The sequence below is a fragment of the Chaetodon auriga genome, chromosome 7 (assembly GCF_051107435.1).
Source record: "Chaetodon auriga isolate fChaAug3 chromosome 7, fChaAug3.hap1, whole genome shotgun sequence".
Classification (NCBI taxonomy): Eukaryota; Metazoa; Chordata; class Actinopteri; order Chaetodontiformes; family Chaetodontidae; genus Chaetodon; species Chaetodon auriga.
This window is the reverse complement of record NC_135080.1, coordinates 21,625,533-21,652,154: the sequence shown is the minus strand read 5'-3', so window position 1 is coordinate 21,652,154 and position 26,622 is coordinate 21,625,533. Positions and strand designations below refer to the sequence as shown.

Here is a 26,622-nt window from a genome sequence, read left to right as displayed (position 1 = left end):
AGGAAAGTTTAACGCTGATTCTCAGTGATGAATTAAAAATGTAAGTAAATGCCTTCCCTTTAATATAATGTGTCCAGTGAAGGAGACAAAACCAGCTGCTGCCTACAAAACTCTGAGCTAAAGCAAGGCATGATAGGAAAGAAAAATATGAGGAATTATGAAGTTATTTAGAAGGAATTCCAAACTAAGTCTACAATGCTCCTGTTTATTGTTGTTCCTGTTGTGCCAGTGCAATAGTGGAAAATATGGGCTGAGGGGGCTCCACTACAAAGAACAAACAAATAACAAAGACAAACAGCAGTTAATAGATGGAAAAGACAGAAGAACAATGATAAAACCTGTGTAAAAAGACATATGAATGAAGAAACAATGATGTATAAGAGGCAATAAGAGTAATTTATTTGGATATAGCACAGAGGTTAGATTGCACTTGTTTGTGTGGGTGTGTATTTGTGTGTGTTATTTATTCAGTAGTCTTATGATCTGGGGACAAAACTGTTCTTTAGTCAGCTGGTGGATGATTTGCGAATGCTGTATCGCCTACCAGAGGGAATAGAGAGAACAGGCTGCTGTGTGGATGTGATGTGTCCTTTATGACCCTCAGGGACTTCCTGAGGCACTGCTCGGTGTATAGCTCCTGCAGGCTGCACAGTGCTGACAGAAGTAGAAGTAACTATGACAGATAAACACATTTCCCTTCACAAGTTGCTCCCTTGAAAGCTCATTCCATACAACACACACTTGTTTCGCCCTTCAGGAAAGGAAAAACAAATGGAAAGTGTCATTTGATCTGTCATTGTATGGATGTCAGCAGATGTACAGTGATTGATGCTTTTAGTGCAGTGCAAATTATTACGCACATTCATTCAAATGAAAAACCCAATCAATTGTTTTCCTTCCTCATTCTGTTTTTACAATAGGAATATAAAGATGATAACATCTCACAATGCACAAATTTAATATCATCTGAGGTTAATTATGTCTTTTCCCATCAGTAAGATATACCTCTATTTTTAAATGCATTAATATTAACCAATTAATAAAGAAAAATTAAAGGCATCTTTCATTTAGTCTTTTCTCTCTGGTGCAGAATAAAGGCGGTTGTCTGGCATTTTTCAATCCAACAAAAGCCGCTCACGACACATTTGTTAAAATGTTTCGTCATGTTTACCGTTGCAGTAGTGTCTGTGTAACCGCATATGTTGACGAAATAGGATCTGACGAGGATACTTGAACGCCTCATGTAGCTCAGCCAGTCAGAGCCACGTTTCCATCGTCAACAGGAAGCGGGGGAAGCGTCCTTGGAGATGTTGTTAGTGCTCTAACTTTACCATCCTCTCCTCTCTGCGTACACAATGTCTTTGCTAAACAACTGACAACTAATCGATATTACCACAGAGGGTAATGAGAAAGCCATTCAAAGTTTGTAAGGTAAATTACTTAACACGAATAAGCTATTCTCCAACTACTTAGCTGGCGGAGCTAACCTTAAATAGCTAAATGGCGCCCAGCAAGCTAACGTTGAAGTTAGCTGAGATGATAGCTTAGCTCATCTGTTTCCAAGGTGTGCCACGCATTACTGTACTTAACATCATTTCATGTGGATGTTTTTTGTTTCCGAAATTTTAGTATGGTTTTACTGATGGACAGTTTCTCACAGACGTAATAATTTACTTCATAGTAAGCCCTCGCTTTTACTTGCACAACAATCTAGCTAGTTTCGAGAGATCTGTTTGTTAATCTTATTAGCTGAGCATAATGCCAAGATAAAATCGTCAGTTTTCTCCCTCTCAGGAGGTCATGTTTTGCACAGCATAGTGAAGAGCCGAGGCTGTCGAGCGAGACAGGAAACCCTGTTTAGTCGCCTGTCGCTGTGTTTAGCACTGTATATGGCATCGTGAACAGTATATCTCTCTTTCTTGTGCCAGTCATCCTGTTTTGCATTAATCCCCGTGTCTCTGCAGTAACCATGACTGCAGCTGCTCTCATAGGAGACCAGCTGATCCTTGAAGAGGACTATGATGAGACCTATATACCCTCTGAACAAGGTACACTGGGGAGAGGGACATGCCCTGGATATGGTAGCAGGAATGATTATAATTGACTGCCTGTGTCTAGATTATCCCAAAATGAAAATGTAGAAACTCTCCAGGTGAAATGTACTTGCAGCTCATTGGTGGCAGAAATCCTCAGCTTTATTGGTTTATGCCGATATGTTGACTATTGCTGATAGATAATGGATGATCCTTCCTGATAGCAGCAGCATGGAAAACCTGCAGTGTTAATGAAAGTTTATTTGCATTCTTCATTTATTCAATATCAAGTTTTTATTCCATCCCTCACATAATTCTGTTGTATCATGTTTTGTTTTGGGGTGCCTCACTCTGCTTAAACGGGCTATTAAATTGACTTGATGTGGTATGATTACATGACAATTACATGCAGCTTGTCTCACATCACTTCTTCTCTTATTATCTCTGTCTATCATCAGAAATCCAAGAGTATGCAAGAGAGATTGGCATTGATCCCGACAGTGAGCCGGAGCTCCTGTGGCTGGCCAGGGAAGGTATCGTTGCCCCTCTGCCTCCCGAGTGGAAGCCTTGGTAAGTAAGGGGAGAGAAGCTGGAGAGTGGAGCCCTAGCAGTATGGTCAAAACAGCTGTTTGTAGCACAGGATGTATCATGGAATCACACTGACATGTTGCGGAGGCTGTGGTGTTACAGTCTTACCTTGAGTTTCTATTGCTTTTCATTAAAAATGTTGTCGTGAACGGTCTTGGTGATCCCTAGAGAGGCACCAAAGACACTGCCCAGTTGCAAGTTTGATTTATCTGAGTGTGTTTGACAGTAATGCAGTGTGGGCGTGTTTGTGTCCTTGCAACGAATCAAGGGTGAAGGTCTGTTCTTGACATCTGAAGGTGGAGGTGCATCACAGCCTTCTCTTAACAACGTCACCCAGAGAGATGTCAGCTGCAGCCCTGCCCTTCTGTCAGTTTCATCTTGGATCTATATAATCATCTCTAAACTATATACTCATAAACCCATAATACTCAGTTCTGTGCTATATTGTAGCCTGTATACTCTATAGAGAAGCGTCACCTTCATGAGCAAAGGAGCAGAAGAGCAAGAGGACCATAGAGATGCACTGCTGCCTGTAGCACACAGATATACTCTGTTTTATACTCCAAGGTTAGGGTTAGGGTTTGGGCCATGCCCCCTGTTAACAATTACCAAATCACTGACTGATTATAACACACTACTAACACAGTAACAACAGGAGGATGCTAGATGAAATCAGTTCAAAATATAGTCCCAAGGGTTTGTGTAGAAACTAAGAATTAATAAGTCTGGCAGCTTTAACCCTTATGAGACTAAAAATCTTTGAGATGGGAGAGGGTGAGATTGACTTACATAGTTCATGTGGTGCAGTATTCAGTTTCAGCTGACAACACAACCACTGGTGACATCTCTCTGTTCACCTACCCGTCCACCCATCATTCCTCCCTCCCTCTCCTGGGCCTTTTTGGAGGTGCTGAAGTGACCCCACTCCTCTCCCCCCTCCTCCTCCCCCACAGCCAGGATGTGACAGGGGACATCTACTATTTCAACTTCTCCTCGGGCCAGTCCACCTGGGATCACCCCTGCGACGAACACTACCGGCGTTTGGTGGCTCAGGAGCGTGAGCGCGCCCAGCTCACGGCTGCTGCGGGAGGCACAGGGGCGAAGAAGGACAAGGACAAGAAGAAGAAGAAAGAGAAGAAGGAGAAGAAAGAGAAGAAGAAGAAAGAGCCGCTCAAGACTCCTGGAGTGAGTTGTTTTGTTGTTTTTTTGTGGGAGGGGAGATGAAATGCTGCTAATCAACTCTTTTGGGATTCTAAATGTAATGAATTATTGAAGTGTTTATGATGTTTGGTGCTTACTTCTCTGCCTATGTCTCTTTTCCACCAGGCACTGAGTTCAGCATTGGGACCCCTACCATCCCCGCTGGGCAGCTTGGCTCCTCTTCGTGGTCTGGATGCCCCTGGCACCGGCCCACTCCCTGGTTCTGCCCCTGCTCTCCGGCGGTCCCTCGGCAGCTCTGGGGGACTGGAGCCCCTAAAGACATCTCTCGGGGTACAGTCCTAGCACTATATGAAGGACCGTGTGGTACAAGTTTGAATTTGTAAACTCTCTCACGAGCCTCTAATTCAAAGCCTGACAGTGCACTACGTTTCATTTCTTTCTCTGCCAGGGTCTGAGGAGCAGTGGGGCATCTAGTGTTTTGGGCAGCAGGCAGGAGGAGAGGGTGTCCCTCACTCTGCCTGGCTTTGAGGATGATGATGATGACAATGACGATGAGAAAATCTCAGAAAACGAGGTAGAGCACAACCTGAAGAGAAATGCAAGACGATGAACTAGCTGGTTTAGCCACCCATGGCTCATAAATGTGCACTTTATATCCCTGTCAAACCAGACATTGTCACTTTTTCAGCCGAGTCCTCGCGGTTCTGACCGATTATTAAAGAACCTTCATCTGGACCTGGATGCCCTTGGAGGAGGTCTGCAGTATGAGGTAGATATTATAATCAGGGAAATGAGAACAGCTGTGGCGAGGCAAATGCTAATATATTTCGGGCCGATAATTCCCTTGTATAGAAGCAACATTGTTGACTTTGTAGATTCTGATTTCATATTAATTCCAGAACTGTCCAGAAGGTGCATATTAGGTACGAATGTTTTCTTTCTTTAATGTGTGTGCGTGTGCGTGTATGTGTACTCTAGGACAGCGAGGCCAGTGGTGGAGCTCCAGCTGAGGAGAGGACAGAGCCAGAGTTGCAGGACTTGGCTCTATCTGGAGACCACAGCCCTGAACCACCGTCCCAACAGGTAAAAACACACACAGACACACACACACACACTCACGCACGCACACACACGCCATCCGCTTTTGCAGTGGCTCCCAGCTTTCTTTTGTCTTTCTTGCTCACTCTGTCATTTCTGTGTCCTGTATGTACCATATATAATGGCCATAGTATGTTTTCACCAGGACTGACCAGTGATTCCATTTTTACACATTGCATGAGTTACAGGAATTTTTCAAGCACAACCCTAGCAGCCCAGGTAGTATATTCATAAATATGGAGGTTAACATTGTGTTTCTTCTGTATCTTTGAACCAGACATTCTGTACAAGACCAGAGCATATTGTGAGGAAAAGAAGCCCCATTCTCACTATTTGTTTAAACAATTAATGAAGCAAGCTTAATGTGTGATATAGATGCTGATATATACATGTATACATATATCTTTAAGTTTGGGACAGTCCTAATTGTGTGCATGTCTCTGCACATCCTCACTGTCGTAGTGATCTACCATAGTGGATTTTTTTGTTGCCTCATGAAACTATGAATCTAAACCATCTGGTATTCCTTCTCTTTCTCTCGTGTGACCTCTTTGACCTTTAAACCTCTCACCTTTGCACCGTGACCCGGGATGTTTTCATGTAGCTGCTGTGCTGCTGGGATCTATCCTATGGGCATGGCTGCTACTGTGTCTTCCTCTTTGTCCTGCTGTCTTCCTACTGTCAATGTTACTGCTTTGCTGTCTGAAACTGTATTGGGAGCATGTGTCATCACCATCAAACCAATGTCACTCTGATGTATTTATTTATCTCCATTAGGATAGACATTAGATTCATTGTCATTAGATTCTGTGAAATCATTCCCAATTTATGAATCTTGCACTTATTTATTTATTTTTTTTTACATTTTTACCTTGTAATGAAAGTTACAATGCATGTATTCTTTGTTGACATAATGTCCAAGTGATTGAGCAGAACTCATGTCTATAGATCCAGTGATATATGTTTTTGGAGGAGAAATGCTGAAACAAAGAAATCACGTTTATCAAACAAACCTGCTCCTGTGTGTGTGCCTGTGTTTGAGTGTGAGTGAGACCCGGACCGTGTCTATATTTTTCTCTGCATGTTTTAATGACTAACTGTGTCCCTGCAAAATGCACTCTCCAGCGGTTTTGCATGCATTTGTGTGAAGACCACCCTCCCAGTCCCCCACCGTCTGTCAGCAGGGGTCACAATCTTTTTGTCTGCCTCCTTCCTTCATTCCCTCACCTGTCCTCCTCCATCCTTTCTCTCCCTTGTGTCTCTGCACGCCTTCCTTTGTGCCTCTATTTGGGATGGATGGACTGCTCTTCCTTCCCCTCCACCAAGGACTCTTTGAGGGGCCGCCACCTCCACCCGTCCTCACTGGTGGGCAGCAGAAACCATGTCAGTGTGGAGGAGCCAGGTCCCATCAGCCCTCAGCCAGAACCCTCTGCTCCACAGGAGGTAGCAGAGGACTTGAATGAGGTTGAGGAGGAGGAGGAGGAGGAGGAGGGAGGAGGAGAGTTGGAAGAAGAGGATGTTCAGAGAAGGAAGGGGGAGGATGAAGGAGGAGGTGACAGAGAGGAGGAAGGGGTGGAGGAGAAAGGACAGGTAGGAAATGAGCTTGAAGATGGAGAGGCACAGAATGGGGAAGCAGATGAGAGAAAAAGCAAAGAAGAGGGGGATGAGATGGGGGAAGAGCGTGAAGAAAGTAAAGGGTCTATGAAAAGCAAGAAAGAGGAAGAGGTAGACAGTGATGAAGTGGAGGAGGAATGCTGTGAAGGTGATGATGAAGAGAGAGATGAAGGAGGTGGTGGGGTGTCAGGAAACGCGAAGCTCAGTGAGAAGCAGGAGAGCAATGAAAGAGAGGAAAACGGCAGCGATGAGGAAGTAGAACGTTACGATGAACAGCAGCATGATGAGACCAAAGACAGGGAAGAGAGTATAGAGAGTGATGAGGATGTGGAGAGTTTAAAGGAGGAGAAAGAAGAGGTGAAGGACGAGGAAGAGAAACAGGAATTTGAAGAAAGTAGTGATGAGGTTGTGGAGAAATGCTTCAAAAGTCAAGATGGAGGGAGTGAGGAGGAGGGCAAAAATGACAAAGAGAGAGATGAAGCTGAGAGAAGTGTAGATGACGAGGGAGGGCAGACTGAGAGTGAGGAAGAGGAGGATGGCCGTGAGAGTGATGAGGATTTGGAGAGATGCTCCGTGAGCCAAAGGAAGCTGACAGAGAGTGACGAGGAGGTGATAGAGACATGTGCACCGAGCGAAGGAGGAGAAACAGAGGGGGGAGGACTGGAGGTAGATGAGGAATCAGATGCCCTAAAGCCCCAAACTGCTCCAGAGAGTGAGGAGGAAGTCGTGGAGGTTTTTGAGACGGAAACAGGTCAAGTCCGACTAGCTAAGCTAGGCAAGAAGATGATGCTGGGGGACCTTAAAACGCTTGACCAAAAGAAAAAAGCTCTTGCTGGCAAGATGAAGGATGTGACAAAAAACTGCTCCCTTCCCGCAGAGGTAGGGCTTGGTGTTGCCTCTGTGCGTGCTCACATCCCCCTACCCCTGCATTCGCTACCCGACCCCAACCCTGGTCCTGCCTGATCTCTGCATGTAGCTCCCAGAATCCAACTCCACTGCCTGAGGGGCTGTCTCATCCTGTGTGATTCCCAGCATGGATGTCATCACTCGCACACTGGAATATCATTTGGTCAGAGGACGATCCGCGTGAGCCCCTGAGGACTGGATTGGATAGATCTGATCCCTTTTCCCGTTGACAGTGCAGGCTTGTGGTAGTCTATCTGCTTTTAGATTGACGGCTGATTTTATAAGCCATAGGAACCTTACGTCATCTCCTGTCATCACCTCCTCCATTTTCAACGTCTGCTTGCTTTGATTCCAGATTTACTGCCCTGGTTGTGTTTGCATGTTTAGTGTTTCTTGTGCGGTTTTGTTTGTGTATACTTGTGCATCTGTGTTCATTCAGAACTATTACCCTGTCGCTGAGTGTGTTGGTGTACGTGTTATTCCAGGAGTCTGAGGCTGGTAAGAACACTGAGGAGGCGTCATCCTCCATAGATGTCAAGGTACACTCATCAGGCAGTGTGACACCCATCCACCACCATTCATTCATTCATTTACCTGTTTATTGTCAGCCTGTTTTGTAATGCTGCTGGATTTGTATCCTAAAGCTGTCGGAGAAAGTTCTGGACATCAACGACCTGTCTGGCACTCTTAGTCCACTTGAGAAAGATGACAGAGAGGAAAGAAAAGAAGAAGAAGAAGAAGAGAATGAGGAGCGGGCAAATGCAAAGAGAGCACAGGATGCCAACAGGTTTGTTGTTAGCACCCCTTGAAGGAGTGTGTCCACGAGGAAGTGCAAGTCTTGAATTTCATTTTAGAGGCCTGTTTTTATTTTTACGGGGATTTCAGCTTTGAAAGTGTCACTTGTGAAGGGCATCAGCATTCAGGAAATATACACAGCTTGTCCAGTAATAGAATTACACTGCAAGCTGTTTGCAATATATTTTCAGCATTTTTTTTTTAACCTTGGTCAGAGCATAACACCTTTCTCCATCTTCAGGCATTTGCCGGCTGCTGACAAAGACAACCCTCCAGCTCTGAAAGTTGACCGACTCGTCCTTCACCAGTCCACCCCTTCATCCTCCATCTCAAGCCCGCCCCAGTCAGAGCAAGGTGTCAGGCTCCAGCTAAAAGACGAAGGCCTGGGCATGTCTCTGCAGCTACAAAGGCCTGAAACCTCCAGAGGTCGGCTGGTCCGCACCTCCTATACCCAGCAAGAAGATGCTGAACCCCCCTTGCAAAATCAAGAGAGCCCACTGGAAGGAGAGGCAAGCTGGAGAGTCCGGAAAGACAGAGAGAGGAAAGAGGAGGAAGAGGTGGAGAGGAGGAGGGCAGAGAGAGAAGAGAGGAGTCTGAGAGAGAGGAAGGAGGAGAGAGAGAGGAGGAAGGCTGACCGAGAGGTGGAGGAGGAGAGGGAGCATCTGATGAAGGAGAAGGAAAACAGAATACGTCTCCTCCAGGAGGAGCTGAGGAGAGAGGAGGAAGAGGAAGAGAGGAAGCTGAAGGAGGAGAGCGATGAAAGACTGAGGTAGGCATGAAGAATAGAAGACCAAACTTTCACTTCCTTATAAAACTCAAATACTACAATGTGTGTCAGTGTTTACACTTTCGGCCAGAGAACATTGATGATCCATGGCTCCCCAGGACTCTGCGCCAGCACCTCCTGTCTAAGAGGAGCGAGGAAGAGGCTGGGTTGAATGAGGAGTCTGATAGGCTGCTGAAGGAACTCAGAGAGTCTGCCCAGGGTGAGAGGGAGAGGCAGCAACTCAAACTCAGGTCAGACATGCACATTAACACGTAACACAAAGGTTCACCACAGAGGTGGCTCTCAAAGTGATGCTGCAGTTAATCACCTGTGATCCCCCAAAATGACATCGACCTGTGTGTCCTGTGCTCAGGGAGGAAAGGGAAGTCATGCTGAAGGAGTTACGCATCACTCTAGAGGAAGAACGAGTGGCAGAGCACAAGAGACTGGAGGCCCAGAAGAGGCAGGACACTGAACGTCTGAAGGCAGAGTTGGAAGAGGAGCTCCAAGCAGAGAAGAGGAGGCTCCAGGGAGAGAGGGAGGAGAAACTCAACTCTCTGAAACAGGAGGTGACTGAGGGTGATGCTGGCCTGCTTGTGTCCAGCTCATTTTTAATTTCAGTGTGGTTCAGCCGTTCATATCTCAGTGCATGAATTCTGTTGTTGCACCTGGCAGGACTTGACTTGACACTGCTTATCTGCATGACTAGTGAGGGATATCTCATTCCAAACAGACTGAAGCTGAAGCTGAACAGGGCCAACAAAGATAGCAAATAGCTTAACAAACATCTGTTTGAAAATCAATTTGAGTCCAACAAATAGCTGAATTCAAACAGAGGCACCGTGATGAAGCAATCTGGAGTGAAAAACAAGTGATTCATGGAGCGTCTTAGCCCACGCTGGATGATAGCATATTAACCTGAATACCAGTTTTCATATGTAGGGGAAAGATCAGCCTGAAGCCATTTCTGTGGGTGGTCACATGTTCTGTTACACAAGTTCTAGTCGTATCCTCCCGTCACCCTCTTCAGTTCAGCTCCAGTCTTAGCAAACAGCAAGATGAGAATACTTGGAAATGATGGTGCTATGAAGTTTAACCAACATATTTTGCCCATGAAAATATGCCTTTAACGTCAATTTTTTGTATATATTAGGAAACATTTAGATGTTAAAAAATGATCTCTATGGAATATGTGACTGCGTTGTTTTAATGTGCAATATTTATGTGAACACCAGACAGCAAGAGAACCAAGAGTTTGTGTTTGCTCAGTTTTGCTGGTACATGGTGGCATTGGACTGAAGGGACATGGATTAATGATCTCTCTATATGTGTGTCTGTCTCTGTTTTTGCACTCTTTTGTCTGTATAAAGGTCAAAATCACAGAGAGGAGGAGGGAGCTCATGAGTCCACGACCTGAACAGCAGCTGGCAGAGTACCACCGAGAGGTTGGAGGACATGCACAAACACATGCACACACACACACTCACAGCAGCTGTGCGTGTGAGTGAGTGTGTGAATTTCCTCACCATGTGTATTTCTGTCTGAATGTGAGTTGGGGCTTTAATTCCGTTTTTTAGCAGAATATAACTTTGAAGTGTAAACTGGCCTTTGCTGTCACTGTCTAGCTGGCTGATGTTCTCCAGGAAGTGCGGGAGGAAGTGCAGCGTGACCACGAGAGGAAGCTGGAGCAGCTGAGGGAGGACCACAGGAGAGAGATGAACAACATCAGAGAAAAATACCTGGATGAGGTCAGAGAGCATCTCTCTTCCACATGTAGCTGATCCGCACCCTCATCCAGTACAACTTGCAACAATGGAGTGTGTCTTGTTCGCTATACTTATGTTTCCAGCAGGCATTTAAAAGAAAAGTAAAATGATCAGTTTTGTTTTGTTTTTAATTGTCATTTCTCCCAAGGCCTAAACCAGCACAAGTTAGAAACATCAAAAAAAAAAAAAAAGGAGCAAACCAACAAACCTTACACTAGTCACCCCTGATTGGCTGGTTTTCCCAAGTTTATAATATAGTGTGTTTATGGTTGTGTGTTCCAGGAGACTGCTCAGAGGGAGCGCTTGCTCTCTACTCTGCAGGAGGACAGAGAGCGTCTCCAGAGCTCGCACGCCGTCCAACTGGAGAAACTCCGCCTGCAGCTCAACACACAGATGCAAAAGACGCAGCTGACACACTCGCGCAGGGTGAGGCCAGACGGGTGTTCACTCACGATGCGGTGCTGAACCTGTAGTGCCATTACACTGCCTTTTAAAGTCAAAAACCAATGGTTCACAGGTGCTTCCTTCCATCTGGTATCACTGTGCGTGTTTGGGTTTTAAATGGATGCTTTTATTGTAGAATATATTTCTAGTGTATGGACTGAAACCGTATTTTGCTCACCAAACTGAGGCAGACTACCAGGAAGCCTTTTCTATAATAATGAGTGCTTCATTCCAGAGAATACATCTGTCTTATTCCTTCTGTTAGGAGTCACAACTGCAGGATCTGGCAGATCAGATGGAACTGAGAGCCAAAGAGCTGAAGAGTCAGGAGGCCATGCTCCAGACCAAGGTCCTCTATCCCATACTGTATGTACCATTAATCACTGATAGACTCAAACCACATGGACTAATGGTTTCTGTCTCGTATCAGGCAGCAGATCTGAAGAGGAGGAGGAAGAAACTTCAGGAAGATGAGGACGAAGTGGACAGACAGATAGAAGTGGGACACATTTCTGAAAAGAGAGATTCTATTCACCCACTCGTCCGTCTATCAACCCCCTGTTCCTCCACCTATGTGTGTGTGTCCAGGCCTTACCCCGGCTGATCCAGGAAAGAGACCAGCTGAAGGAGGAGCTGGAGAGGATGAGAGAGGAGAAACATCAAGCCAGGGAACTCATCCAGAGAGCGAGGGAGGAGAGAAGCGAGGCCAAGAAGGAGGAGGAGAGGCTGAGGGAGGAGAGAGACAAAGCCAGAGAAGAGAGCAGGAGGGCCAAGGCGGAGAAGGAGCGACTGGAGAGCAAGGTGGCGCTGCTGCAGGAGAGATGCGACCGCCTCAGTCGCAGAGTCAGGTAGAGTTTCCAAGGCGGGACATCCACGCATCCTGTTTACTTTGCAGTTTCTGCCCATGCATTGATTAAACTGTACAGAGCAGTGATTTCCAGTGTTCCCGTGCAAGTTTGTTTGCATTTTCAAGGGTCGTGTTTTGTCCAAACAGTGAGGTGGAAGAAGGCGAAGGAGTGAGCTCCTGCCTCAGACCAGAACCTAAACAGGACAGAAAGAAGGCAGAGAAAGCAGAGGTGACGGCGCCCTCCAATGACAGGAGAGACTCATCGCTACATGTAGAAGACCTGGACGACCCGCCACTCTCCCCTGTACCTGACAGCCACAGCAGCGTGGACGAGTAAGACGAGACATATGAGATAGAGAAAAAAATTGTGGTTATAAAGACACAATTTCGGCCTCTTTAGTATTTTGAGTGAATCAGAGCAGAGATGTAGAGCTGGACTTCCTTGGCATAGCAGGGTTCATATCATTTTAGTCTATATACAGTTGATAGCAGGCCTAACATTGCTGGCTTGCAAAAATATGAAAATACACATCTCTGTGTGCAGCTTCAGACGCTACATCTCCTCACATGGAGCATCCATCCAAAAAACCAAACTGTTCCTGGAGAGGGAGAGCAGGCGACTGATGGAGAGACAGGCAGCTCTGCGGGCAGCTCAGACCAGCTCCTCCCAGGACCCCAACCAGGAAGGAGGGGTGACTGAGGAGATGATAAGAAACCTCCAGCAGGTAGGGAGGAGTGTGGCCCACCTCCTGCAGCATTGTCATTTGCGTGATGGGGGTTGATTTAAAATAAGTGGCGGTTATTTTCCCCCTCGTTGTGTCAGGAGGCCAGAAATGTGGTGGAGCTGCAGCGGACGGTTCAAAGAGGAAACACTCTCCTGCGGAGGAAAGAGGAGCAACTCCACCAGCTCGAGAGCTCTATAGCTGACAGGGTGAGGACAAACCACCAGCCTGTTTCTGTAGCCTTACAGTCAACTCAATTAAAGTGATGCTTCATTTTGGTGAAATGCTCTTATATTTTCACTGCAAAGGACTCCATGAAGTCAACCAGCGCCTTTAAAATTCAGGGTGGTGATGAAAATGAAATGAATCACAAATCTATTCACAGGTTTTACAAATGATCAAAGTTTCTGGTTTTCTTCTGCCTCTTTTATTGCTCTTTCATTTCCTTGCTCTCTCTGGATTCACATGAATATTTTTTTGTGACCTGTATTAAAGTCACTCTGGATGACAGAGTTGGAGTAGAGCTATCATTAACTGCACTTTGTCTTGTTGCTTTCTCCATTTAGCCACTCTTTGAGGATCTGTCTCGGCTGTCAGGAGAGAGGAAGGTGACCTTTGATGTAACTGAGTCCGACCTCAGCAGCACTGGTGACCCACCTGATGGGACAGGTAACACTTATTCATAATTCACCAAAGAATCTGACACACGCACTGTTATTATTGCTATATTGCTGATATTTCTTCTACTCTTCTCAGATTACTATATTTTTCCTGTTACACTGACACCTCACTTGCTCTCCATTTCTCCCTCACTCCCTCATCAGGAGGTCATCCCACTGTCCCCGACAAAGTCCAGGAGTTAGCAGAGTCCCTACAGCAGATCTCAGGCCAGCTCAACACCGTCCTGAGTGCGTTGGGTTCACTGGCACAGAGGCAGAGCGCCACACCCTATACAGGCTTCTCTCTGCCTCTGCCTCTGCCTCTGTCTCACCCTCACACCACCCCAGCACCCACCTCCACATCTGCCCCAGTCATGCCCCAGATGCACACCTTGGGCCCCAGCTCCTTAGCTCCACCTCCCCCTGTGAGGCTCTCAGAGCCGTCCTGGAGCTGGGTGCCCCAAGGCACCTCTGCAGCCAGCCCTCTCTTCAGTACCCCCATCAGCAGTGGGCTGAGGACCTCTGAGGACCTCATCAACAGCCGATGGAGCCAAATATTCCCCAGTATGCCAACAGACACCTCATTTTGGTTTAGAATGAGTGAAGCACCAATAATGTGATTTGTTAAAAAGTGTTTTTTTTTGTCAGTTGCTAACATTGTTGTTGGTCCTGAACTGCTGTTCTGTTCTCCAGGAGCTGCTGTGGACCCAGTCAACTCCAGCACCATGAGACCAACCTCAACTTACTCATCATACACATCTGCTAGGTAACCTGCAGTACACCTGTAACTATGCTGTTAGTATAGATTGCACACACAGCCTGGCTGTCCTTAATGCACCTACCACCGTCATAAAACTGTGTGTGTCCATGTGTATCTTAGCGAACATGCTCGTAGTCTGCGCTCCATGCAGAAGTCAGTAGAGGTAGATGGCCAGAGGCTGCAGGGGTTGATCGACGGCAACAAGAGGTGGCTGGAGATGCGCAAGAAAGACACCAGCATGTATCCTTCTGTCATACACACTCTCCATGAGTGTGGAGCCTGAAACTGACAAAACACAGTAACCTCCACTCATTTAGTAAAAAGCAAAATGAAAATCAGTTTAAACTAAATTTACTTTAACAATTTTACTCACTGATGGACTCTGAGTGGATTTTGATGGATTTTTGAATTCACTTTTACTACTTCACGATTTCATCATCTGTTGTCTCAATCACACCATTACTTGTTTTGTGAGCACAGTTGCTGTCTTTAACTCTGTGTTCCAGACCTCTGTTCACTCGCTATCAGGCTCCTTCGACCAAGAGCGGCCTGGTCCAGCTGGGCCTGGACGATAACAACCAGATCAGAGTCTATCATTACTGAGGACAGGACACACAGTTCAGTCCTGCTGATCCGGACGCGTCACCGTGGACTTTGGAGCGTTCATGGCTGTGACAGGGCCTCACGTTAAGAGTCCTGTGCCCTCTTTGATTCATTCCTTTTTAAAACTTCAAGGCAAAGTCCGACCTCCCTAACTGTGACTGTTATTACTTTTCCATATTCCACAGCTGTTGGCACAGCAGAAGCAGTGAGCTGTTGTTGAGTGTAGACTTGTGCAGGCAGAAAGAAAAAGTCTTTTGTGCATATATATTTGTATTTTTCTATAAAACTTTTTTAATAAATATAATTTTATATATATATATTAATGTATTTCTCACCGAATCTGTTGTTTGTGCATGTGCATGTACACACAGACAAGCATCCACACATTCATCAGGTTTAATGATAGCAGTCACCATCAGAACATGCAGAAAATGGCAAATATAAATATGAAAATGAGGCCTTTATTCAGTAACTGCTCAATGCAATGTTTGACATTAAAATCATGTTTTTCATACAGTACAGTGCAAGAAAACCTTTTGCATTCAGACTTCAGGGCAGTCGAGAAATTAATACAATCATCATATTCTCCAATGAGAAGGACCGTTAGAGCGTCTGACCAATCAGAGCACAGTATGTGACTAACGTGATTAGAACATTAAAGGCCACTGACAGACTGGACGGGATTCATGTTCTCACACTTATGTTTGCAAACACACTCGCGCCTGTACAAACACTCACACAGCATATAAACAGCTTACAAACGGTAATTTCAAAATGCATTGTTGACTTGCAGGTCAAATGTAATGCGGACAGTAGAAAATAAGTTAATTTGGATGTATACGTTGTTATCTCCATCGTCAGCAGTAAGTAAACATCGATCATGACAGTTATACTGATGATGGCAGCGAGAGGACGAAACACTTCAGCATCACTTGACGTCGACGCAGCTCCTCATTGGCACATTTGTGTCCATACAGGTGGAGGGAGGGGCTGCTTCCCCTTCTCCACTGGCTGACTGGCTATGAGAGGCAGACAGGTGCCCGCTGTACAGCCCAGGGAAAAACAGGCTACTGGCTGTGCTTTTTTTTTTCCAAGAAGATGAAGGAGATGCAAACGGAGAGAGATAAGGCAGAGAGGAAGAGCTGAGCCCATCACGGATGATCTGATAAACCTAGAAGACGAAGATCTTGTCTCTCTGGACGGTGTCGAGGTCGTCATCCATTGTTAGGAGCACCTAGGAGGGAATGGGAAAGGTGAGGGGTCACGAGGGTGAGGGTTAACACTTCAAATGAACTAAAGCATGCACCAAACATGATCATACCAGGAAGGATCCAAACATTGCGATGGAGGAGAGGAAGTGCCAAATGTCGTGGTCGTCAAAGAATGACAGCAGGATGCAGTCCCTGTTGTGCTCACGAGACTCAGCTGGAGTTTTCTGTGTCCACAGGGAAACACACACAGTGAACTAAAGCCACATTATGGAGGAATTCAAGAAAGTCAATGTGTGCTCTCACAGGCTAAAAGGCTGATGCTCCTGTGTGAGTGCATGTGTGAGAGTTACTGACCTGCCAGGTGCTGAGGCCCTGGAAGAAGAAATACAGTGCAAAGCCCCACACCACGGCTGTGAACAGGATACACACCAACGCCAGACACTGGATTCTCTCCCCGCTCCGTAGCTGAACACACACAGGAAACAAAAGAAAAAAAAAGCTTTAGAAATACAAAACATTTGTGCTTTTCTAAATCTAAATGCTGCTTAAAAACATGAATAACCATACCTTCATAATGATGTAAAAGGCAAAGTAGAGCAGCAGGTTGCAGATGGCAATGGCCAACAGGTAGGAGGCGAAGTCATTAGGCCGCTCTATGAGGCCATAGGCAGCTCTGCAGAGAGGGAGCAGCAGGAGGAGGTCATCATTTAGTCCTACACTTTACACTTACACTTTTACATTCTTTCTATTCTATATCATGAAGTCAAAGAAGAAAAACACTTACAGAGACCAGTTGACTATGTTCCCCATTACAAGCAGAACCATGCGGTCCTGTCAGAGAGATAGAGCGGGAAACATGATTAACAAGCACGTGATCTGGACTTGGACATAATCACCTGACAATTGAACTGTATCTCCAGTTTCTCAACTAAATCAATACTATGAGTTCCTGTAAAATCAGACTCAGATGTTTCTGGCCATTACTCACAATGTACATAGGTCCACTGCACTGTCTAATGCTATCTGTGTAGACGATGTACACGATCCTGCGGAGCACCCCGGAGTCTGACACAGATACACAGACAAAGAGTCAGCTGTGGTCAAACACTGGTCTAACTAATATCAAAGCAAATCAAAGGGTTAAAGATCTAAAGACAGGAGTTTGTAGGTTTCTTGCTGTGATCTTACCCAGCCTCCATCGGCCCATGTAGTAGAGCTGTGTGCTGAGGAGGAGAGTGGCCAGAATGTGGATCACTGAGAAAATGATCCAAAAGACGGTGTTTCCTTTGCCAAACACCTGCAAACAGACGCCACAAACAGTGTGTATGCGTATTTTTCCTTGTTAAACAACACCCAGGCCTCGTCTGCCATGTGGTCTGCACGTGTGTGTACATACCACCCCCAGCACAGAAAAGAAGATGACCACAGCCAGGCAGGCGTAGGCAGTGTACGCACTCGCGTTGATGTCCGGGTGTCTCTTCTGATACAGCTTCAACATACACAGTCCAGCAATCATGTACATGAAGGAGGTGTCTGCCAACAAAGACGGAGACTTTACAACGACACGTCTACCTTTTCTCATCTCAAACGATCAAAGAATAACAAAACAAAACTCTCCATAATACAGAGAGTGTCAACAATCTATTTCTATTCTATTAAAAGAAACAACAGAAAGCTGTGTGCATGATGCAGATTTGATATCATACTGGCAAACAGAGGACACAGGAAGTCCTAGTAGGAGCATGAGCAGTCTTACCAAACTGGAAGTTGGTGTAGTTGGGACAGACATGGTAGCAGGCACTGAGCAAGCCCTCCATCATGAGAGCAGTTCCCATGGCATAAAACAGACCAAAGTGCTTTGGGATACCACATTCCTGGAAGGTGACAGAGAGGCAAACTAAACTAGTAACGGAACAGTGACGTTCAATAAATACAAATCTTCCAAATATACTGTGTGTGTCTGGATGTGCCTGCATCCTCCCTTCAACACTGAGGTCACCCTGTCTAAACATTAGCATGCTACAGCAAATGAAGCTAATGATCATGTTTTCAATCACTACCAATTGTAATTTAATCAAGGTACAGGCCTGAAAACAATCTTTGCCATGTCTCTCTCTCTCTCTCTCTCTCTCACACACACACAGACACACATTGACTACATGCACAATAACATTCCACTATTATTTCAAATACAAATACATCTGCCTGCATGCATGCATGTGTCTTACCAACGCGTTGAGGTCATTGCGGACCATGGCGCGATTGTGGACGATATCTCTTTTAAGGACGATGAGGAGGAAGAGGAGTCCCAGCAGCACATAACCAAGGTTACTGAGGATGTTGTTGAACGCGCTGTGTGGGACAACACTTGAGAGTCAGTCAAAACATTACTTTTAATACGCATATGTAATCTGTTAGCCATGCTGTGGTTGTGATAAAACATTTCGGCACTAACCACACACCTGAGAGCTCCCAGGGGGTGGGCACACAGGAAGTTGTAGAAGCAGATGTCCTGGTTTCCTGTGACGTTGACCACCTGAAGAACCGAATCGGTTTAACATCAGCGTGTTAACATGCTTCGACACAAACAAATCATATCTCATACATCACGGTTTGACACTGATCAGCGTACCGTCTGATAGGTGATGACCAGCTGGATGACTGGCAGCGCATAGAACACGGCAATGGTAGCAATGTTCCTGGAGAGGAGACGTAAAGGAGTCTTTGTATTGTATCACTGCAGTTGATTCTACTCTTCATTGGTATCTGTCATTAACCAGTGTCCTCACCAGAAGTAGATTTGGTATTTCTTGCTCAGGACCCTCTTGTCTTTGCGGGCCAGGTCAGACACACATAGAAATTTCTGTGATAATAAAGAGGACATTACTGATTGTGGGTGACATTCACACATCTTGACATTTCTAGCAGCTAACTGTGATGATTTGCGATTTCCAAAAAAATGACTTGTGTGTATTGAAACAAAGACACGAGGTGTACCTTGGTGCGGACGATGTTTTTGTCTGAATTGATGTCGTCCAGCGTGTCGTAGTCGTCCTCCTCCACGGAGCTCAGAGACTCGTGCCTGCTTCGCCCGACACTGTCCAACGTTCGCTCTGATGGAGAGAGGGAAGAGAGGCGAGAGGAGGAGGTCACAGCGAGAATAAAGAGCCAACTCATTGGAGAGACAATCTGATCAATTAAAAGATTTCAAACACGTCACATCTTTGAGAATTTCTTTACAATTTTCAAACATTTTAAAGAGAAATATTATTATGATCATTGTGCTTTGATCTTGGCACTATCAGGAATTTGCACGATAAGGAATTTGGCCACTTCCTGGCATCAACATCTAAGTATTATTGAAGTATGATTCACATAGTGCTGATTGGTTTGGTGTAAATCTCTGAACTGATTCGGCCAATTATGCGGCAGCGTGTCACCAATACGGATGGTTATGTGGTGAAGGTGATTGAGGATTGGGCGACGTTTGAAAGGCTCCTGTCCTGATGAACAGAGACACACAGAAAAGGAGTGAGGGGCCAGAGCTGCTCGCAGGAAGTGAACTGCAAGCCAGGCTGTGGAGGCATTCTGCAACGTGACAGCAGTGGCCAGAAAAAAGTGTGCGTGCATGCTATCCATACCCATGTAACCGTAGTTGTTGTCAGTTGATGTGGCGCTGTCAGTGATGGCCTCTGAACTGAGGGTACTGCCGTTGTCAGCTGGAGGAGAAGGGAGAAGAAAATGGTTATTGAAATTCCACACAAACAAACACATGAGGAAAAACAGAAATGACCGAAACTCACCAAAGGAGCCGTATTCATACGGTGAGGCTGGAGTCTTTCCTGTGGAGACATGCACATTTAAAACCTCCAGTTGAGTATATGCAAACAAACACAAACAAACACCACTACAACCAATACTGGCTAGAAGAACAACCCCTGCAGCGCAAACACAGAGAGACAACAACACATGCAGGGACCCGGTTAGAGAATTTGTGCCTGAAAAAACACTTTTGAAATATCAGTTTTAGCACGTAGGATGGGTGAAAATGTGAAGACAGAATGGTGCAGAGGCCGATTTGCTGTGAGGAGCAGCGACTGCTGCGGTTGCCACCATAAGTGTCCTGCAGTTCAAAATCAAATCATGTCAGCATACAGTGCAGTGAGAAGACACAGATGCACACTGAGATGTAGTCTTGAGCTGAAGAAACACATTAGCAGCGCACACATTGATCTCAATGATTCACTCAAGCCTCTTTTTCATGGAACAACTTCACACTGTTAGCATCACCGACTTTAATACAATATGCTTATGTGTTTCTTCAGGCAACAAACTGTATCAAACTGTGACAAAAGCAGGCAAAATACCAGGACAGCAGCAGCACCTTGAGGTTTAGCTGTACCTAACAAGTACTAAGGTGAGTCACGTGTATCTGTATGTCTATGATGCAAGACACAAAAGCTTAAGTAACCGCTTCAGATAGTGCCATGTTCATGTCACTGCACAGACCATGAATGTGAATGTGGCAAGACAGTGATCGTTTGTGAGCTAATGCATGCAGAGCATCTGCAGACAAGCAACACAGTGTGAGAAAAAGCAATAAGATAGGAGTAACTGTGTCGTTATACCGTCTCCGTTCTTCCCAAGCAGGGAGGCTGAACCACACATTAGCATGAGGGAGAGAGGATGAAAGGCATATTCAGTACACACAGGCAGGCTGAATTCTACATAAGAAGCTTGAGTTAAATGATTACTATACTGCATGTTAAGTGTAGTTTAACATTGGATATATACTATGGCAGGACAGGTTCACGACTTCAAGATAATGGTATGTTCCACGCACCCCCTAACGGGCCGCACCATCATAGCTAGTTGCTGGGTTACCTGTCTCAGCAGGCGACATGTCAGCAGGATCCTGAAACACGTCTCTCTTCTTATTCATTCTGCAGAAACAGAGAGGAAAACATGCAAATTCAAATCATTTGTATTCAGTTAAGTGCTCCTCTTGTGGTGCAGTTGTATAAATCTACATTCTTCTATTGGAGATCCAAACCACTTAGTTGAACTGGGACCAACAATATATATACATTTGAACATTGTGAACTTGTAATTGCTGTGTAGTCCATAGTGCTGAAATGATTTTTATCTAACCACAGAAACCCATTTAAGGTTGATACAATTGCTTCTACAGCTGTAATGAGGACTGTCTGTGGCTACAGGGGAGACACATATATCACTACAAAGACTTTTCAGATATCTCAGCAGTGGCGCAAGCCTGTGCGTATGAAGTGAATGTGAGAACTAGCCATTGTTTTGGTTGCAGGGAAAAGTGTCTTACCGCTTGTTCTCCAGACAGGCCACCAGCAAAGTGAGCAGGTAGAAGGAGAGGAAGATACCCAGACAGAACAGCATGCCCATCACATACACCTCCGCTGTGGAGCGTGAAAACAGATATATTTACTGTAAACCTATGCACAGACCAAGAATGCATGGTCTTGACTGCGCTGCATTATAAACACAATCAGTTATGCACCATTTCTTTCTCAAACTGTGACGTACAACAAATCCACGGGTCATTCATTCCTCAGTCTGAGCAGTTCACATTTACAAACTCATGACTTACAGTTGATAGCAGGGGAGACTATCACATCAAGGACCTTGGTGCGGTTGCCGGCGTCAATCAGCTCATCAGGACGGAGAGGGTAGAAGCGCAGCGGACCGCCGCACGCCTCGTCCTCTGTTTTGACTACCACCACCACATAGAAACTGTTGCTGGGAAAATCTTTTCTCTAGATGACAGAAAGAGATGTTAGAAGATATGATATGTGACTGCTCGTGTGTTGATGGAGGGGTCTAAACACGGCGCTTTGTCACAAAGGTTTGCAGTACGTATTTCAGAAACGCGCACGTGACTGTGCGTCAAACACTACCTGCACAGTGATTGCGCCTTTTTTGGTCATAGTCTGGTACATCCCAATGAAGGCCACATTGTTGTCAAGGTCATAGACGGGGCACTGAAAAAAGGAGCGAGACGGAGAGCAACATGGAGAATTAAAAGAGTAAAGGCAAGAGGGAAGGAGAGATGAAGAGGATTATATGAAAGATAAAGTGATATTAAACATGTAAAAAAAAGCAATGTGTAAAATCTCAGCTAAAGCCATCTAAATCTAATGAAAAGAATGTTAGAAAATTGTCAAGATTTGCTTTGTCTTCCATTGACACTGTTGCAATGAGCTCTATTATGCCATCATGTGGTCCAACAGTGTTACTGCACACTGACCACAATGCCAAGGGCCACTTCAGGACAGCAGCCGTCTGGGTTGAGGGGATGAAGAGGCCGAGTAACTGTACCTGGATGTCCTGGACGGACATGACGGAGCAGGGAAAGTTCATGTCTGAGTTGACTTTGACGATCACAGTGTCCACCCCATCCGGGAAGACATACTTGAAGTACTGAGATAAGGGGCAAGAGAAAGAATTGGAATAAAGATAAGGAGTCAGGAAGGGAGTCATCAGAGGGGATCAGAAAACACAGATTCAGGCGAGATCAGCCCTTTCACTGTGTCCCGTCTTTCTCCACTATCTGGTGATCTGTATCAGGAGGATGTGACAATTTCCACAACAAAAAGCACAACATGATGAAACAAAAGCTTCTTCTCTTTTTCACGTGTTGAAAAGCAGAACGACAGCAATGCTGCTGCATGAAAAACTGCGTAAAATCACAAGGTCTTTCCATTCTCACCATCGTCTTTTTCACTTGTACTTTCCGCAGCTTCTCTCATGTTTCTCGTCATCTGTACCCTCTCACATCCATCTGCAATCTACATCTACATCTCTCCTTGCTGTTAAGTAGCGCTTAGTGCCACGCTTACAAACACACAAAGCTGTGGTATTGAGCTGTGTACCTGAGGTTGGGATGGTGATGCGGTGAAGCTGAATTTCTTGTCTGTCCTGTAATTAAGGCAAAAATCAGACATAGCAGTGGGTTACTTGTTGGTGACTATAAAGTCCAACCTGATGGCGAATGCATTAAGCGGAGAATTCAGGCAGTGACTGTGTTTGTGTGATTAGATATCACGTCACTTACTGCAGAGTGAAGCTTTCAACGCGGCTAACCCTGAGCTGGTAGTTTGTACCCTGGCTGGACAGGGTAGACACGTCCACAAAGAAGTACTGGGTCTCGGAAGCGGCGCGGGTCGGAGGCTGACACAGTGTCCGGCCCACATGATTGTAAGGGTACTTCCTCTGGTAGCTGGAGAGACAGAGTTCAAGTTCACATTAAAAAGGTCTGAGTTTTTCTATTACTGAGGGCTTAAATTGGTCTTTTGTGAAAATAAATACATAAAAGATGTTAACATCATATCTACTGAAAGCTCTTTACAATTTCACAGAACAGGTTATGCACTATGAAGAAAGAAATCAAAGCAAAAGAAGAGAAATTAGATTCTTTAACCTTGTAAGAGAGCATTACATTCGCAAGGATTGCTGTTTCAGGATCACATGACATAATCGATAATGTGTCTTCAATGATCTTTGAGCAAAATCAATAAAAACGCAGCCCTAGAACATGTTGCTAAATGCACACCGCATAGCTCAACACGTGGAAGTGGATTCCTTTAAAGGGCGCATGTGACAGAAACTGCGTGAAACAGAATTAACTTCCCTCTGATGACTGAAATAACTCATTTACAGTAATTGCGCTCCTCAGATCTGCACTGATGGTTCTCAGAGGAGGAAGTGAAATTCCAAGGTTCATCAGCGATCAGTTAAAACACGCCTGGCCATAAGACTGAATAAGCAAGAATATGGCTAGGTCACTCTGGTGTTGCACAACCATGGAGACTACCTCCGAGAGTGGGAGACGCAGATCACGACACAGATGGGCTGCTGGCCAGCTCAACGTCTAATCTGTTATGAAATCCCACCTGATTAGGTCAGGTTACAAAAGACGTGTGCCCAATAATCACTGCGGTACAATCGAAAGCTTACGGCTGTAGATTCTGTGGTTTCCTTCTGTCCATAACACTAACTCCATCCAGGACAGAATTAATGACTGCAATTCTAGCAAATGTCCAAATACAACTATTACATACATACAATACTACAATGACTTGACAACAGGCACAGCTATCATTTACAGGTTCCTCCTTTTACAGAGCAATTAAATGTACATGCAGCTCTCTACACCACACAGGAACATTATCTTTATGGCATAACCTAAAGCTATAACTGCTTACAATCTCCCTAAGGAGAACTTTGAATCATTATTTTCTGTGTCATCCACATATGTGCAGGTACTGAGACATTTATAAAGGCTTAGTATAGGCCTAAAGCCTACTAAAAACTATTCAGCGTTGTGGATGGTTGCCTTACAGTCAATTTGGTCTTTTAGGCCGTGATGACGCACAGTTAAATCTGTACCAACAGCTAATGACTTCCCTTTTCTCTGTCATTCTCTGTAAATGACTTTGCAGATCAAATTCAATCTGAGTTGCAAAATCTGAATGTGTAATTGCTAAATTCAACATACATACACCATAGAACATGAATCCTTTGTGTACGTTTGGCATTTATCGTATATGACCCAGATCATGTTACTCGAAAAGACTGTGCTCAGGGAAGCTGTGACACACACACACACACACACACACACACACACACACAAACACAAACATAAACATGCTGTCTGAGACATTAGTACCAGGCCTGATCTCATGTCTACTCCACGATTTGAAGAACATCATTTACTGAGGCTGTTAGCAATACTGTTGGTCTGTTCAGTTCAGAGGTGTTTCATGCTGTTGTAGGAGCCCCATGAGTGTTTTTTCAGTTGGTTTGAAAGGAGAGATCTTGCTTCCGGGTGAGTCCAGCTTTACAGCTAATACAGAGTGCGGATACTCACAGGCCTCTTAGTATGAGGGGGACTTGAAATGACAGGACAGCCTGCTTCTGTCGTACCACAAACAGGAGAGGACTCTCGAAACCCTGTGACAGCACATCCACAGTCACACGCACTCCCTCCGTCTGAAAGCCAAAGACAGGGAAAAGAGAAAAGATCAAATCACACTCAGTGTTACTTGATGTCATTCAGAGCAAAACAAATGTACTCGTCCGACGATATAGACGCACCTTATTCCTGGAGACAGTGTGATTGAAAGCATAGATGGTTTGGTTTTCACTTGTAACCGTGTCATTATAGGTGACATCAAACTCTGCATCTTTCGGGACGACGCTTTTGCTCTCCCCCACCGCCTCACAAATAAACTGTGACACACATATCCAGAGAATGACGGCCAGTCCCGATCGGATCCAGCAAGGCGCACGTCCACTTCTGTTTTTATGTCGAGATTTCCAGCAACTCCTCAACACCATCATGTCTGACACCTTCTTCCGAAACTGACAACAGATACCTAATGTTATTCTAGCCTGTTGGGCAATACGGATGACAACTCCACCCCATTCAGATACAGTTACAGATCGAAGGCTAGCGAGCTTAACGGTGCCACTTTCAGCGATGACCGACAATAACAGCAATCGCTAACCGAGAAGCTAAAGAGACAACGGGGTGTTTACATTAGCCAAAGACGTGCCCCTCGTCCATTTGACATCCGTAACAACTTCGACGCTGTCGGCTATGCAACCAATGACACGAGTTTCAAAACAGCAAGATGGCAATGCTCCTCATTTCCCAGTCACCTAAAGCGCATAGCATAGCATAGCAGAATGCTAGCTAGCTGTGCTAACGTTAGCATCGTTGCTTCGTATGCTGATCAGGCAGCTCCATCTTTTGATGTCGGAGTCAGTCCCAGCTTCGCGGACCGTGTGAAAAACAAAAATATCACAACTTGTTTTTCAAAGTCTGTCCGAAGTGAGCGGCTGTCACGGCCTGTCTACGCGGTGCCGTGGCACTGAGGTTCAGTGTGTTTACAATATGAAAACGCATGGGCCCTGGGGGTCTTGAACTCAGGGCAGCAGCCTCATATGCTTATTTGGTAGCTGCAGGGTGCAGGAACGTCTCTCTACCACGGGGTGGTGCTGTCTGCAACCTGGTGAGACCGCGACGGCCTATTCTACAGCAAGTCCGCACAACAGGTTATATTAAACCAAATAGCATAGCATGATATGAGACCACCCCTTTAGTTTTGCTTAAATTGCTTTTGTTTAAATTATTAAATTAGCACTTCTATTGAATGTAGGTAACGGATATTTTAGGCTTCTGTGAATTTTCATGTGGGTTATGCGTCTTGCATTATTATTGTTGTTAAAAAAATCATTAACAGTTATACTAAATGGGTGTCACGTAGCACATATTTTGATCAGTAATACAATTTGATTCATGTATTTATTTAACATAAGTATTTTATTTGAAATGTGACTGTGGATGATGACCCATGTCTAGCAATGGACAGCACACAATACGAAAAGGCTAAGCAAAAGCACAGGAAAAGTCCCCTGTGCAAATAAAGTATTTCCTTGAAATGTGCTTAATGCTGTGAGGAAAAAAAGTTTTTAGTTTTAGCTTGGCATTCATTCATTCATTCATTCATTCATTGGGTTTACGTGGAAGCTATTGAAAAAAAAAACTGCGTTTTGTCGATCGGTAGAAACAGTGAATGTGCTTTTGTGTAGATATTCACGATGTCAGATAT

At 45.1% G+C, this 26,622-nt stretch overlaps 2 protein-coding genes across 7 annotated transcripts; one reads left to right on the top strand and one right to left on the bottom strand.

The window, feature by feature from the left end:
• Positions 1–1,258: 1,258 nt before the first annotated feature.
• Positions 1,259–15,055, top strand: cep164 (centrosomal protein 164). 5 transcript variants are annotated; one of them, XM_076734579.1, is made up of 28 exons: positions 1,259–1,431; positions 1,965–2,048; positions 2,492–2,603; positions 3,575–3,806; positions 3,948–4,112; positions 4,231–4,356; positions 4,453–4,551; positions 4,761–4,865; positions 6,207–7,373; positions 7,886–7,939; positions 8,045–8,187; positions 8,437–8,964; positions 9,081–9,212; positions 9,335–9,530; positions 10,332–10,406; positions 10,587–10,709; positions 11,010–11,153; positions 11,437–11,520; positions 11,602–11,670; positions 11,760–12,019; positions 12,166–12,351; positions 12,563–12,743; positions 12,845–12,949; positions 13,307–13,409; positions 13,565–13,963; positions 14,093–14,165; positions 14,280–14,399; positions 14,666–15,055. In XM_076734579.1, exons 2-28 carry the CDS (start codon positions 1,970–1,972, stop codon positions 14,760–14,762), a joined length of 5,157 nt encoding a protein of 1,718 aa, XP_076590694.1. In that variant the 5' UTR covers positions 1,259–1,431; positions 1,965–1,969; the 3' UTR covers positions 14,763–15,055. The 5 variants fall into 5 exon arrangements, with proteins under 5 accessions (XP_076590694.1, XP_076590693.1, XP_076590695.1 ...); XM_076734578.1 differs by having other exon boundaries at positions 12,842–12,949; XM_076734580.1 differs by having other exon boundaries at positions 4,471–4,551; positions 12,842–12,949; positions 14,666–15,054.
• Positions 15,056–15,203: 148 nt separating this feature from the next.
• On the bottom strand, positions 15,204–25,978 carry sidt2 (SID1 transmembrane family, member 2). Of its 2 annotated transcripts, XM_076734583.1 has the most exons (26): positions 25,103–25,978; positions 24,876–24,997; positions 23,061–23,225; positions 22,879–22,924; positions 22,325–22,426; positions 21,904–21,987; positions 21,597–21,762; positions 21,312–21,405; positions 20,858–20,916; positions 20,602–20,628; positions 19,777–19,815; positions 19,615–19,692; positions 18,971–19,086; positions 18,763–18,836; positions 18,606–18,672; positions 18,436–18,509; positions 18,202–18,325; positions 17,730–17,847; positions 17,370–17,506; positions 17,162–17,270; positions 16,962–17,038; positions 16,758–16,804; positions 16,541–16,646; positions 16,328–16,438; positions 16,084–16,197; positions 15,204–15,996 (listed from the first exon to the last, which is right to left on the bottom strand). In XM_076734583.1, the coding sequence occupies exons 1-26, from the start codon at positions 25,346–25,348 to the stop codon at positions 15,934–15,936; spliced, it is 2,565 nt and encodes an 854-aa protein (XP_076590698.1). In that variant the 5' UTR covers positions 25,349–25,978; the 3' UTR covers positions 15,204–15,933. The 2 variants fall into 2 exon arrangements, with proteins under 2 accessions (XP_076590698.1, XP_076590699.1); XM_076734584.1 differs by lacking the exon at positions 20,602–20,628 and having other exon boundaries at positions 25,103–25,971.
• Positions 25,979–26,622: the final 644 nt, after the last annotated feature.

Coding starts and splice junctions, on each gene's coding strand:
- cep164 (XM_076734578.1), top strand. CDS start 1,970: ATGACTGCAGCTGCTCTCATAGGAGACCAGCTGATCCTTGAAGAGGAC. Junction 10,407..10,586: donor TGGCAGAGTACCACCGAGAG/GTTGGAGGACAT, acceptor GTCACTGTCTAG/CTGGCTGATGTTCTCCAGGA. Junction 13,410..13,564: donor TGACCCACCTGATGGGACAG/GTAACACTTATT, acceptor CTCCCTCATCAG/GAGGTCATCCCACTGTCCCC.
- sidt2 (XM_076734583.1), bottom strand. CDS start 25,348: ATGATGGTGTTGAGGAGTTGCTGGAAATCTCGACATAAAAACAGAAGT. Junction 18,510..18,605: donor TGGTCATCACCTATCAGACG/GTACGCTGATCA, acceptor TCGGTTCTTCAG/GTGGTCAACGTCACAGGAAA. Junction 17,039..17,161: donor CATGGGCCGATGGAGGCTGG/GTAAGATCACAG, acceptor TATCTGTGTCAG/ACTCCGGGGTGCTCCGCAGG.